At 38.1% G+C, this 12,193-nt stretch overlaps 1 protein-coding gene across 8 annotated transcripts in view; it reads right to left on the bottom strand.

Moving 5' to 3' along the window:
- Nucleotides 1-2,180: 2,180 nt before the first annotated feature.
- rims2b (regulating synaptic membrane exocytosis 2b) overlaps nucleotides 2,181-12,193 on the bottom strand; it is a 208,186-nt gene continuing 198,173 nt past the window's right edge. For 7 of the 8 annotated variants that reach the window (XM_049476387.1, XM_049476388.1, XM_049476390.1 and 4 more), the window contains 5 exons: nucleotides 6,855-6,996; nucleotides 5,575-5,687; nucleotides 5,378-5,479; nucleotides 5,046-5,185; nucleotides 2,181-4,363 (listed from right to left, as the gene is read on the bottom strand). In XM_049476387.1, coding sequence (XP_049332344.1) covers nucleotides 4,157-4,363; nucleotides 5,046-5,185; nucleotides 5,378-5,479; nucleotides 5,575-5,687; nucleotides 6,855-6,996 — 704 coding nt within the window. In that variant the 3' untranslated portion in view covers nucleotides 2,181-4,156. Of the gene's footprint in view, nucleotides 4,364-5,045; nucleotides 5,186-5,377; nucleotides 5,480-5,574; nucleotides 5,688-6,854; nucleotides 6,997-10,357; nucleotides 10,862-12,193 lie in introns of those variants that run through there. The other variant, XM_049476394.1, reaches the window with a different exon arrangement.

The raw sequence follows: 12,193 nt of genomic DNA, 5'->3' as shown, positions 1-12,193 counted from the left end.
AGACTTTCTGGAACAGCAGCTCGAGCCGCATGACTGTTCATCTGCTGATTAAGTTTATATTAAGCCGTCATTAGTGGTCTGCCTAATGTATTCGTACCAGTATCACTATTACTATTAATTTACTATACTATTATTAACATCCGTGTGTCCGTGTCTGACTCAGAGTTTATGTTGAGAATACAGCAATGGTTTTATTCCATAATTGTTCTATGACTGTACTGCTGAAGTTGCTGCACAGTAGCACAGTGCACCACCACTACAGAGTCTTGCTTAATCTTTACTGTGCTGACAACGAACCAAAGCCCAGTCAATAATATTTGCACAACAGCAGACTATGTTCTAAAACTGTTCAACTACAAAGAAAACTATAAAGTAGGGCTTTCCAAAACTGAGCCGGATCCTCTTTCAGAGGCTGTATGTGTGACGTATCCAGAAGAATTACCGCACAAAGCGACCCCAGACCCTATTGTAAAGAATTAATATATTAGGCTTAGCAGGGATGGTTGTTTCTGTACACTAACACCATTAAACACAACATTTTATCCCTTCTCCCTCAGAAATGCCTTTGCTTTTAGTTTAGAAACAAAATACTACGGACTGCCGCTTTAAAAGCTTTCAAACTACACTGACATATAAATGTAGAAAGTCTACTGTAGCCTGTTTGCAACGTGTACCTACCCTACATATGTATTTGTGTAGATATTATCTCTCAAACATACAAAGACATCATTCAGTCATGATTAATCACAGAATATTTTGATTATAAAAATATAAGTGGTGATAAATGTATTTTTTTTTCTAAAACAAATGTGATGATCTCTGACTTGTTAAGTTTTTACATTTTAATATCCATTATTAAAAGCATTGGTCTTAAGTGTGATCAAGCCAAGATTAATCATGATCCGCCCTAGTATCTGTCTGTGCCTAATTTGAGAAAAAGGGGAAGTAAAGGGCTGTGACCAAAAACTCCCTCATTAGTGTTGCACCAAATAAGGAAATAGTGAGGGACTGTTTAGTTTACTAAGTAATGGTTTAAGTAGAAACACAAGAGAACTCAGACACTTCCTCATCTGCACCAGAGCTGTTAATAAATATGCATGCAAGTGGTTGAAGCATTGAAGATTTTCAATTGAGAATCCAAAATCGGAAAAAAAAAAAAAAAAAAAAATGTTTTTCGGTTTGGAATATAAAACAAAAAAAATAATGGCTTGTAATTTTTTTATTTGATGACCCAAACAAAAATGGGAAATAAAAAAAAAAAAACGTTCCAAAGCCGAACTTCAGCAGATTCAGATTTTTTACTAGCGTCTTATTCCGATTTTCGTTCCACCTTAAATGCTTACTGCAGTAACATACAGACAGTCATCCTGCATCAGTAAAAGGTTTATTTCCTTTATTCATGACCGGACTTGACTGTATTTATGTTCCTTTGGTCAAAAAACCCAAATTAAAATGCAGCAAAAAAACACTAAATTTGAGAATAAAGTCTTAATATTACAAGATTAAAGTCGTAATACTATGAGATTAAAGTTGTAATATTACGAGAGACTGAAGTCATAGTATTTCGAGGAAAATGTAGTTCTAACTGCTTGGGCTGCAGTTTAGGAGCAGAACACTGAGGGAGGCAAAAGAGCATTTTCTGCTCATGAGCTGTTACAGGGCTGCTGTGATTACCACCAGTTATCTACATTTATAACTTGCTGCTTATTAATGCTCTGTTGCTACAGTGAGATAATAAAGTGTGCAGATTTTCCCATGGTGACATCCGGGTAGAATTGTTTTTTCATTTCCCAATTTTGGATTCTCAATTGAAGACCAAAATAACTAATGATATGATCAGCAATATCTGTCTATATCTGAATATCTGTATTTATGTTGTTTAGAAACATAAGCGTTCACAGCATTCAGTGACTCTTATCTTAATCACCTCCTAACCTGAATAAATGCTGTTAATCACTACCTGTTGCTTATTAACTCACAATGCACTCTGGTCATATTCAGCTCATGTAGTGAACTACAATATTTACTGTAAATTAGTAAAGCATTGTGGGAGATAATAATAATCCCATCAAAATCACATTGAAATTTCACCTTATTACTGGCTGCTGTTCTCAGTAGGTCTGATGATGGATGATTCTAATCGTTCCTCTTGTTCCATTAGGCAATAAAGACACTGCAGATAGTAAATGAACTTTATTTTCTCAAAACAAGAAAACAATTAAAAATTCATATTGTGGCAATTCTCTCCGTTTCCACAGATCAGTGTGTGACTCGCTCCAGTGTGTGTTGCATTAAAACTCATGACGAGTTCAAGTCGGGTCTCCAGAGTCCACATACTGCACCGTCCAACGGGAACTGTTTTTTTTTTCTTTTCTTTCTTTATAACAATATCAAAATAAAATATACTTGCAACCTTACGTTTTTTTTCTCCTAGTCACCCTCCGTTAAATATAAAATTCTTTTTTAACAGATCTGTTTCCCCATGTTTCTCTGTTTGCTGTTGTTGGTTTTATTTTATTTCTTTTTTTTTTTCTCTGAAAGGAAACCAGGAGGTGGAATGTTTTGCTGAAATTTCTGAACCGTTGGCCATGAAGCCCCGCACTGACTGGACTTCAGTAAGAATGAGGGTCCGCATGCACTGTACACAAAAAAAACGCACAAACCACACCGCTCTGTCCAATCAGAAACATGCTGAAGTACATGGAGGGTGTGGCTCAAGCCATGTCGCAGACTTTTCTATTCAACATGCCTGATCTGGATGAATGATGAGTGGAGTAATGGAACAGACTGAAGAGAAAAGAGCTATAAAATACTCTACAGCTCTGCATCGCCCCCCAGTGGACACAATCAACATGGCAGTCTCTCTCCACCACCAGGGAGAGGGAGAGAGAAAAATGTACAATTTGCACATAAATGACAAACGTAAGGCTCACTTACGTCTTCGGACTGAAACAGATTACGTCAGTTTATTAGAGACCCTGAACTCGTCTCTTTCATTTTTTTACTTTTTTTTCTTCATAACACAAGACGGGAAGGTTCCCCAGGCCACGCTACGACTGACGTCTGTAAAAATACAGAAGCATGATCTGAAGGATGACAATCATGTCTTTATGTTTGTTGCATTCACTCTCCTTGAAAACCATGCACTAGAGAATTTTATATTAAAAATAATATAAACTTCAAAAATGGCTGATCCTTTTTTTTAACTCCTTTTTTTTCCAAGTTGCAGCCTCGATGAAAATAATCTCTTTTTTTTTCAGTACAGCTAAACTTTGCATCCATGCAAAAAAATAATAAATAAATAAAATTCTTTCATGAATTTCATACAGTACATCACCAAAAAGAGCATCATACTGGAGCACAAAAAGTCCTGTTATGTTTTCAGATTTCGTTTTTTTTTTTCTTTTTCTGTATCAAAATGGGAAACTGGCGATATTCATACTGTCGTCGATGGAAGTGGAACATCATTTCGTCTGATGTGGCTTGACTGAGTAATACAGTACTTGTTCAGGGTTGATGTGATCTTTTCTTCCAGGTGCTTCTCTACTTCTCTATGTCTGACTGCCAGCAAACCTCAGTCAGCTGCTGGTGGTCCACATGGCTTTTTTTGTATGTTTGTGTCTTCTTGTTTTCAGAGCTTGGCTTGCAGGCACGGTTTAAACGTACCAAAAAAACAAAAAGAGCTCTGGATAAAGAACACTGACATCCCTTTGAATACAAACAGAAACAAAACAACCAAAGTGTGTGGTGCCTTTCTTTTTTCTTTTTACCCCAAAAAACTGGGCTTCTGTTGAACTCGGTCTGTAAAAATCAGTCCTGTGTAGCTTTTCTGTCTTGACATCCACGTGGTCGTCCACCTCTGAGCTCCACCAAGCCTCCTGGCCGACCGTCCCTCCGCTTTGCGTGCAGACGTTCGGCTCCAGCGTATCCCCGTGTGACTGACGGATACGGTGTTTCTTCCCTTTTTTTCTAGTCTCTTTTTCTTCTTGTTTCTCTTTTTGGCAGAAGGAACGTGGGCCTGTTTCTCAGCCTCCCGTCCCACGGGGCTCAGAGGACGCAACATGAAGCATGCAGTGGACGCAGGGCGCGGAGTGTCCAGCCCTGATTCCTCCCCTCTGTCTCAGTTTTCCCGCTGCTGACCGCTAGTCTGGTGCTGCTACGAGCGAACGTTGGAGCTCTCCACGGCGCCCTCTGGAGGCTTACTGCTCAACGGGGCCAGAGTAGGGTCCACCAGCGAGGTGGGAGGGAACAGCTTGTACCAGCCGATCACCATGTTGGTGAGCTCTAAATCGTCTAGAAGGATCTGGGCGGCGCCCATGAAGGATTTGTGGTCCATGCGTCCGTAGTCCCCCCAGACGATTATCTGACAAACAGAGACAGAAATAAAGGCGTAAAGTTAAAGGTGTAAAGTTAACCCCAAGAGATTAGTGTTCTCAGACCATAAACTTATGATAACTTCATGAGGGATTATAATTAAATTATAAGGTCTATGGTTGATTACAATTATCATTTAGAATTGACCAGTTGATGCAAATTTCAAAGCTTTATTAAAACTGTATTTTTCGCACTATAAGCACTTAAAATCTGATGTACCTTGTGTATAAATTCTACCAGTCAGATTGTAAGAAGCAGTAAAGCCACTCAGATGAAGTACAGGGTTCTACAGGAGTTTCAGTGAAGTTTTTCTCCAGAACCGAGGCTGGAGCAGTATTAGCATTAGCCTTTAAGCATTAGCATTAAGAAGTGAGCATATCGGACCGTGTTAAAACAAGCTACATGGGACAAACCACTAGCTGATAGCGCCCAGGGTTACCGGAACACTCAGGGTTCCACAGTGTAGCTCTGACGGGCAGCATTTACTAGCACTAAGCGCTGCTAACCGTGCTAACCTGCACATATACATATTTTTATTTGTCTACTTGTAAGTCTCATTTTATTGGATGTAGATATGCCATGTGACATAATAATATATTATATTTTATCATAGATAGATGGAATAAATGTGCTCCATCTAATACTTTTAAGAGTATAAGAGATTCACACACCTGTAAAACTTTTCCCTCAGGGTTCTCCTCAAACTGCAGCTGCTGCTGATACAGAGGATCCAGCGTTTTCCTCGCCAGCCGCGTCTTCTTCTTGTTGATACATTTTCCGTTGTCCAGTAAGTAGACTTTAACATAGGGTGCTACAAAAAATGATAACAGTATTTTAATCCCAGACAATTCAGACAAATAAACCAGGCATGCTTTTCTGTCTGTAAATTGTGTGTTATTAAATGAATGTGGTGCCATTACTAGTACAGAAAAACTAAAATTTGGCTTTGGGTATTTGGGCATGTTCTGAATTTTCTCAGTTAGAGGAGCACGTGAAGGATCACCTGGCGTCTGCTTGTTTCCAGGTTTGCCGACCAGTCCTCTGGCTCGGATCACCTCCACGTCCAGCCGCTCTTTCCTGTGCACCATGCCGATCTGAATGTCTCCTGTCAACAGAAATACACAGCTAAATCTCAACACAGAGCTCAGTCTGAAGAGCTGAACTAAGCTATGAAAAAGAGTGAAGGGAATGATGCTTTACCCATTGGAGGTGTGGCCAACGTCTGTCTCCCGGCAAGCTGGGCGGGGCCTAAACCGTCCAAAAACTCTGTGAACTGGCTGTCTTTAGAGATCTTTACACCAGGGAAGATGAGACTATGGAGAAAACAGAGGGGGGAATAATATTAGGTCTAAACAAGCAGTAGTTACAGTGGGCCTCATACACTAATACTGAACTAAGAATTTTCAAAAGGGGGTTCTGAAGTCAACATAATTTTTATGATGTTTCTGATCACAGTTATGCTCTTATAAGGATGGATGCATTTATTCATTTAGATATAACAAATAATAATAAAACATTAGTGGATGTCATAATCTATATGAAAGTTTAAAAATTTTTTAAAAAGGCCTAAAAGTAAACAAGACTCAGCCTCTTTTTTATGGTATGCATATGAGCTACACTACAACACGTATAGGCGTCAATTAGCTTGGTGTTCATCCACACACTTGGCATACTAAATTAATAAAACTATTTTATACACTGATTTAATGTTAAATGATAGATTACAGCAGTTTGCAATGGGCTGGCTGATTGTATTAAAGTAAAACATAGTGGTGATATTAGATGCTAATCTGATTAATAGTCATTTCCTGAGCCGCTTCATTAGTGTACATATGTCTCTATGCTTTTTCAGAATAACAGACCTAATCGTTTTCTACAGGGCTTTTTTCAGGCCTTCTCTTAAATGTAATGCACCTGTAGGATGGAAATCTGGCTGTTCTTATTAACTAGTGTTTTGCTGGTCATATCATATTTTTGGCAAATCAGCTATGTTTTCCACCTTTAGGCATTTTGTTTTAAGGCCAAAACTGTATTTTTCGCATTATAAAATGAATTTAAAACCCTTTAGTTTTCCCAAAAATCAACAGCGCACTTTATAATGTATGAATTTTACCAGTCAGGTGGTAAGGAGCAGTAAAGCCACTTCGCTGAATTGTAACGTTATAAAGGAGTTTCAGTTAAAGGCTGAAGCAGTATTAGCATTAGCATTGCTAACCACAGCACTAGATGTTTCGCGGTGCAGAGGTGAGTATATTGGATTGTAGTCTGCGTGATAACCGCGTTAAAACAAGCTACATGGGACAAACCAAAACCATTTTCACCCACAGCGTCACGCGTGCATCAAGACTATGTATCATGGGACACAATACTAGTTCCCATCCCATGACAGATGGCATGCCAGTGTAACTGATATAATGTGTTCAGAGAAATCTATAGTATGTTTTTCAAACCCAGTAAACGAAGAGGAATCTGATGCTTACTTTCCAGGCTTGGGCTTCTCTCCTTCCTCAGCCACCTCTCTGCTGGGCTGCCTCGTCATCCTGCTCTTCATCTCAATGGCCAGACCCGTCTCTACGCTCCTCTGGATGGCCAGACGCACCGGCTTCTTCTTCTTTCCTTCCTCTGTAAAAAAGAGAGAGAGAGAGAAAACAAAGAGAGAGTGTGTTAAACACAAAAGCTATTTTAAACATGTAAAGAGACAATGGATAGCACTTTAAACCGTAAGATCAACAAAGATATGTTAGCACCCTGAGTCACCCTTTTTCTTAGCATTTTCTAATACAGAACCACTGGATTCTCTCCTGGTTTCCTCTGTCTTTGCATATTTGTCACACTAAAATGGTTTCTGAACATGACCAAACACAAAGGAGTTATTTAAAAAATATGTATTATTAAAAGATACAAAGTTTCAGAAACCCTGAGGGAGCACAATTGGCTTTGCCTTTTCTGGGTGGGTAGATGGCACTGTTTCCCCTCATCACTCCTAGGATGATGTCGATCAGCACAGGGCGTCTGTGAGCTGATGTATCGGAACCGAGTCGCTGCGCTTGGCAATGCTGCATCAGCAGCAGCAGTTCAAAAAGAGGCGGTGGCTGACTTCAGATGTATCAGAGGAGGCATGTGCTAGTCTTCACCCTCCTGGTGAAGCTACAGCTACAACTACAGCTAATTGGGTGGGATAAATATCATAGCAAAATAGGGGGTGAAAAACGTAATGAAAATAAGAAAAAGATAAGAAAAAGTGTTTTGTGATTTAGGTGTGAGGTTAGCATTATGCTAACTGGTATGGTATAAATAAGAAACGGTACAGTAAAATAAATAAAATGCTTTAGCAGCTTAAACTGCAAACAAATTGCTTATTATCTGAGATTGTGGATGAATTGTGCCTCACTCTTAAATGGGGCAGTTACTTTTAAACAGGACCAACTGCTTCGGATGCACCTTATACCTTCAATAAATAAATTAATTGATCATTTGAAAATGTTTTTTTTTCTAAGCATGGCACAAATATTACAAATGCTACTTTAATATACAGTATAAAAAAATACTATTTATTTATTTAGTGCATGAAAACTGAATCATTAAACACCCACTGAACAAATAAGATTGAAGACTGGATATAATGGCCAGTATAATACAGTGTGTTCTGATTTTGTACTGTTCATTATTATGACTTTAGTTATTTATTGTTCACACATAACATATAATTGTGCATCTTATAATCACATCATGTAAAGTCCTTTCCAATTTAAATTTTCAACAGTAAATAACTGGTTGCATTGACTCGTTTTAGCCAATAGAGCGCAGTGTTTCAGCATGCACAGCATTCTGCTACACATTGTCCATGTGTGACTCTTTAGCACTCCATCACTGATTTGACTTGAACCACACACTGTGTAACTTCTAGTGTTTGCCGTTATTTGTGAGAGACATACACGTCTCTCACATTTAGCCAAATATCAAACTCTCCCATTCACAAAATACTTGCACAGTATCACAGTCTGCTTTTTCATTTGCCTCTACTTTAGTCCATGTTTATAGAGCACAGTGAATCATACACCGTTAAAAACCACAAACCACAAACCAGAGCTCCACATGGTTTATAACAAGTGTTTGAAGATTTAGTTATGTAGGTAACTAGTGGTGGCTGTGTTGCAGTCTGTTGCTCTGCTTCTTCATTTTTACACAAGGCTAATGTAGCTTTATACCACACAACACCATATAAACTCCACACATCAAACTGCACTAAATTAAATTAGCATCTCAACGCCACAAACACACTCTTACAAGCACAGCTGTCTGAAATTTTGTGGGCCACCTAGCTTTTAAATTAACGTGTTTTCTTTACTGAGTAAAGTCCTTATTTAGGAGACACAACAGCACAACAGTTACAAATAGTAGTTCTAGTAGTATACTACCATTAGATTTAGGGTCAGTTACCAAGACAGGGATTATGACTAGCTGTATATTATATTCATATTGTATTTTCCTTAAATCCCTGTCTGGGAAACCACCCCTAAAGTTTACCCTTAGAGTTACAATCTAATACTTCTAGCATTCGTCTTCAGAAGCTAAATTAGATCTAGCATTGATTTTAAGTTCTTGGTTAAAGTTTTCAATTCTAGAGTTAGGTGTTAGTCCTATCATACGTTTTCAGTTATAGGCTCATTTTCTTGGACAGGAACATCTCCATTCAAAATGCTGTGCAGTCCAAGCCTATGCTTAATTCCTAGTTTAGGATTAGTTTTAAGTTATACAGTCAGATGTTAGTTTTAGAATTAGTTTCTAGTTCTAGGATTAATTTTCTGTTTTTGAGATGAGTGTTTTTGAAATAGGTGTTAGTTCTAATATTCGCTGTCAGTACTAGAATTAATTCTAGGATTAGTTTCTTTAACAGACTTACGTGTAAGATTTAGCATTCATTTTCAGTTCTAGGATTAGTTTTCAGTTCAAGAGTTATGTTTTAGATTTAGCATTGGTTTTCAGTTCTAAGATTAGTTTTCAGTTTTTAATTTAGGTCTAAGTTATAATATTAGCTGTCAGATCTGGAGTTTATGTGTCAGTTTTTAACATCAATTGTAGGATTAGTTTTCAGTTCTAGAGTTATGTGTCAGATTTAGCATTAATTTTCATATAGAATTAGTTTGCAGTTTTTGGTATAGGTGTTAGTTCTAATATTCGCTGTCAGTTCTAGAATTAGGTGTCAGTTGTAGCATTAGTATTTTTTAGTTCTAGGATTAGTTTTCAGTTTTAGGATTAGTTTTCAGTTCTAGACTTATGTGTCAGATTTTGCAATAGTTTTCTGTTCTAGAATTAGTTTTCAGTTTTTAATTTAGTTCTAATATTATCTATCAGTTCTGGAGTTATGTGTCAGTTTTAACATTAGTTTTAGGTTCTAGGATTAGTTTTCAGTTCTAGAGTTATATGTCAGATTTAGCATTAATGTTCTATTCTAGGATTAGCTTTCAGTTCTAGATTTATGTGTCAGATTTTGCAATAGTTTTCTGTTCTAGAATTAGTTTTCAGTTTTGTTAGGTGTTAGTTCTAATATTAGCTGTCAGTTCTAAAGTATGGTATTAATGTTAATTAGTTTTATTTCTAGAGTTAGGTTTTAGATTTAGCATTGGGTTTCAGTTCCACGATTAGTTTTCAGTTTTAAATTTAGGTCAAAGTTCTAATATTAGCTGTCAGATCTGGAGTTTATTTTCAGTTTTAACCTTAGTTTTCAGTTTTAGGATTAGTTTTCAGTTCTACATTTATGTGTTAGATTTAGCAATAATTTTCTGTTCTAGAATTAGTTTTCAGTTTCTAATTTAGTTCTAAGTTCTAATATTAGCTGTCAGTTCTAGAATAAGGTATTATTTTTAACATTAGTTGTATTTTCTTGCAGTTCTTGCTATAGATTTTAATTCTAACATTATGCACTTTGTTTTTTTTTTTTAAGATCCTGCATTTAGACGGTTCAGTATATGTGTGTTCTTACCTCCGCTGGCTTCATCGAACGAGTTCATGCAGGGGAAGTAGACGGCCAGAGCCTCGAAGGAGGCAGACAGGCTGAGTTTGCTCTGGGAGCGCTGCATGCGCATGCCGGGGGGCGCTGCGCTGACATCATGACCCTGCCTACCCATCCTAGTGACCCTTACACACACCCGCAAGCGCAGGAACTGCACACACACACAGCTGTGCAGGGAGTGAAGGTTCTGCGTTTGTTCGGTTCAGCAGTTAAACGCCTCTACAGCTGATTCTGAAATCCTTCCACGCATGTGTTTATCTGATAGAGGAGGAGACAGGTGTCTCAGAATGGATGCAGAGGTGTGTGTGTGTGTGAGCAAATGCTGTGGTCATCTACAGGTGCCTCCAAAATGCCTCTAACACTAGACTCCCTCATCCAGGTGTTCGTCGGTAGCTTCAGACTGATGATGCGATGGAGAGGATGCAGACAGAGCGAGTGCGTGTGAGAGAGTGCGTGTGAGAGAGTGTGTGCTGCTGTCTGAGCCTCGCTCTCCTCTACACTCTCTCTTTCCTCCACTCACAGAGAGGAGGGGGAGGAGACAAAGTGTGTGTACGAAGCAGCAGCCAATCAAAAGCCATGAAGGTGAGAGCGGATTCCAATGGAGCTTCAGGATACAAAGCTCTACCCAGAGATATGACTATACTCTCTCTCTCTCTCCCTCTCTCACACACACACACACGCAGGGCTGAGTATCACTTTATGAAAATGTATATTTGTGCATGACAGATACCTTGATATTAAAAAGCATTTCTGAATGAACGGCTTCTTTAAAATTACAGACTGAACGTAGATATGGCTTAAATCAGTAGTGCTGTAGTTGAGTGTTTACAGACTGCATGAACTACATCACCAAACTACACAATGTTCATATTCCTCACTTCTAAATGGGCAGTTGTTAAAAAAGTTTTTTTGGATACTGAAGTTAAAGATTGGAATAAAAGTCGGCACCCGCTTTAAGTAGTGTTCTGTCGAGTTGTGCTACCTTGTCAACCTGTGCTTCTCTAGTGTTTATTTATGGTCTCGGTAAAACAGGAATTAACCGGAGATACAATTTAAACCTATAGTTGCTTACACAAGAAAGCTAACACAAACTAGCTCTGTAAACAAAAGCTGTAAACTCCGCCTTTGGGCGTTTTTGAGCCGAGGTGGGCGATGCCATGAAGTCACTGGTCGACATTTTACATCTCTCTGATCAACTCGTATTTCTGAGGATTTTCTTTTACTAGCTACTGCAGACAGTGGAGGCTGAGAAACAGTTTCATATGCAGCATCCATATACAACTCAAAGAGACCTACAGTATTTCACAAAGAAGAAAAAGTGGATTTTAGCAGAAAGAGAGCTTTAAGGTTAGGTTAGTAATCTTGTAGTCTTATGTTTATGGTTAGGTTTAGATTTGAGTTAGGGTTAGTAGGTTTATGGTTAGATTACGTTAAGCTTTGAGATAGGGTTAGTAGGTTTATATGCAGACAAGGTTCAGTGTAGCTTTGAGATAAGTTAATATTAGGTTAGGTGTAGCTTTGAGATAAGTTTATTTTAGGTTAGGTGTAGCTTTGAGATAGGGTTAGTAAGTTTATTGTTTGGTTAGATTAAGTTAAGTTTTAAGATAAGGTCAAGTTTAGCTTTAAGTTGGGGTTATTAGGTTTATATTTAGATTAATATTATTTATATTTATTGTATGGTCAGATCAAGTTTTGAGATAAGGTTAGCTTTAGCTTTGAGATAAGATTAATAGGTTTAGATCTATGTTAGGTTAACCTTTGGGTTATTGTTATCAGGTTTATAGATAGGTTAGGTTAAGTTTAGCT

Source organism: Astyanax mexicanus, chromosome 3, assembly GCF_023375975.1.
Source record: "Astyanax mexicanus isolate ESR-SI-001 chromosome 3, AstMex3_surface, whole genome shotgun sequence".
Taxonomy (NCBI): domain Eukaryota; kingdom Metazoa; phylum Chordata; class Actinopteri; order Characiformes; family Acestrorhamphidae; genus Astyanax; species Astyanax mexicanus.
Note: the sequence above shows the minus strand (reverse complement) of the source record. Positions and strands in the feature narration are given on the sequence as shown.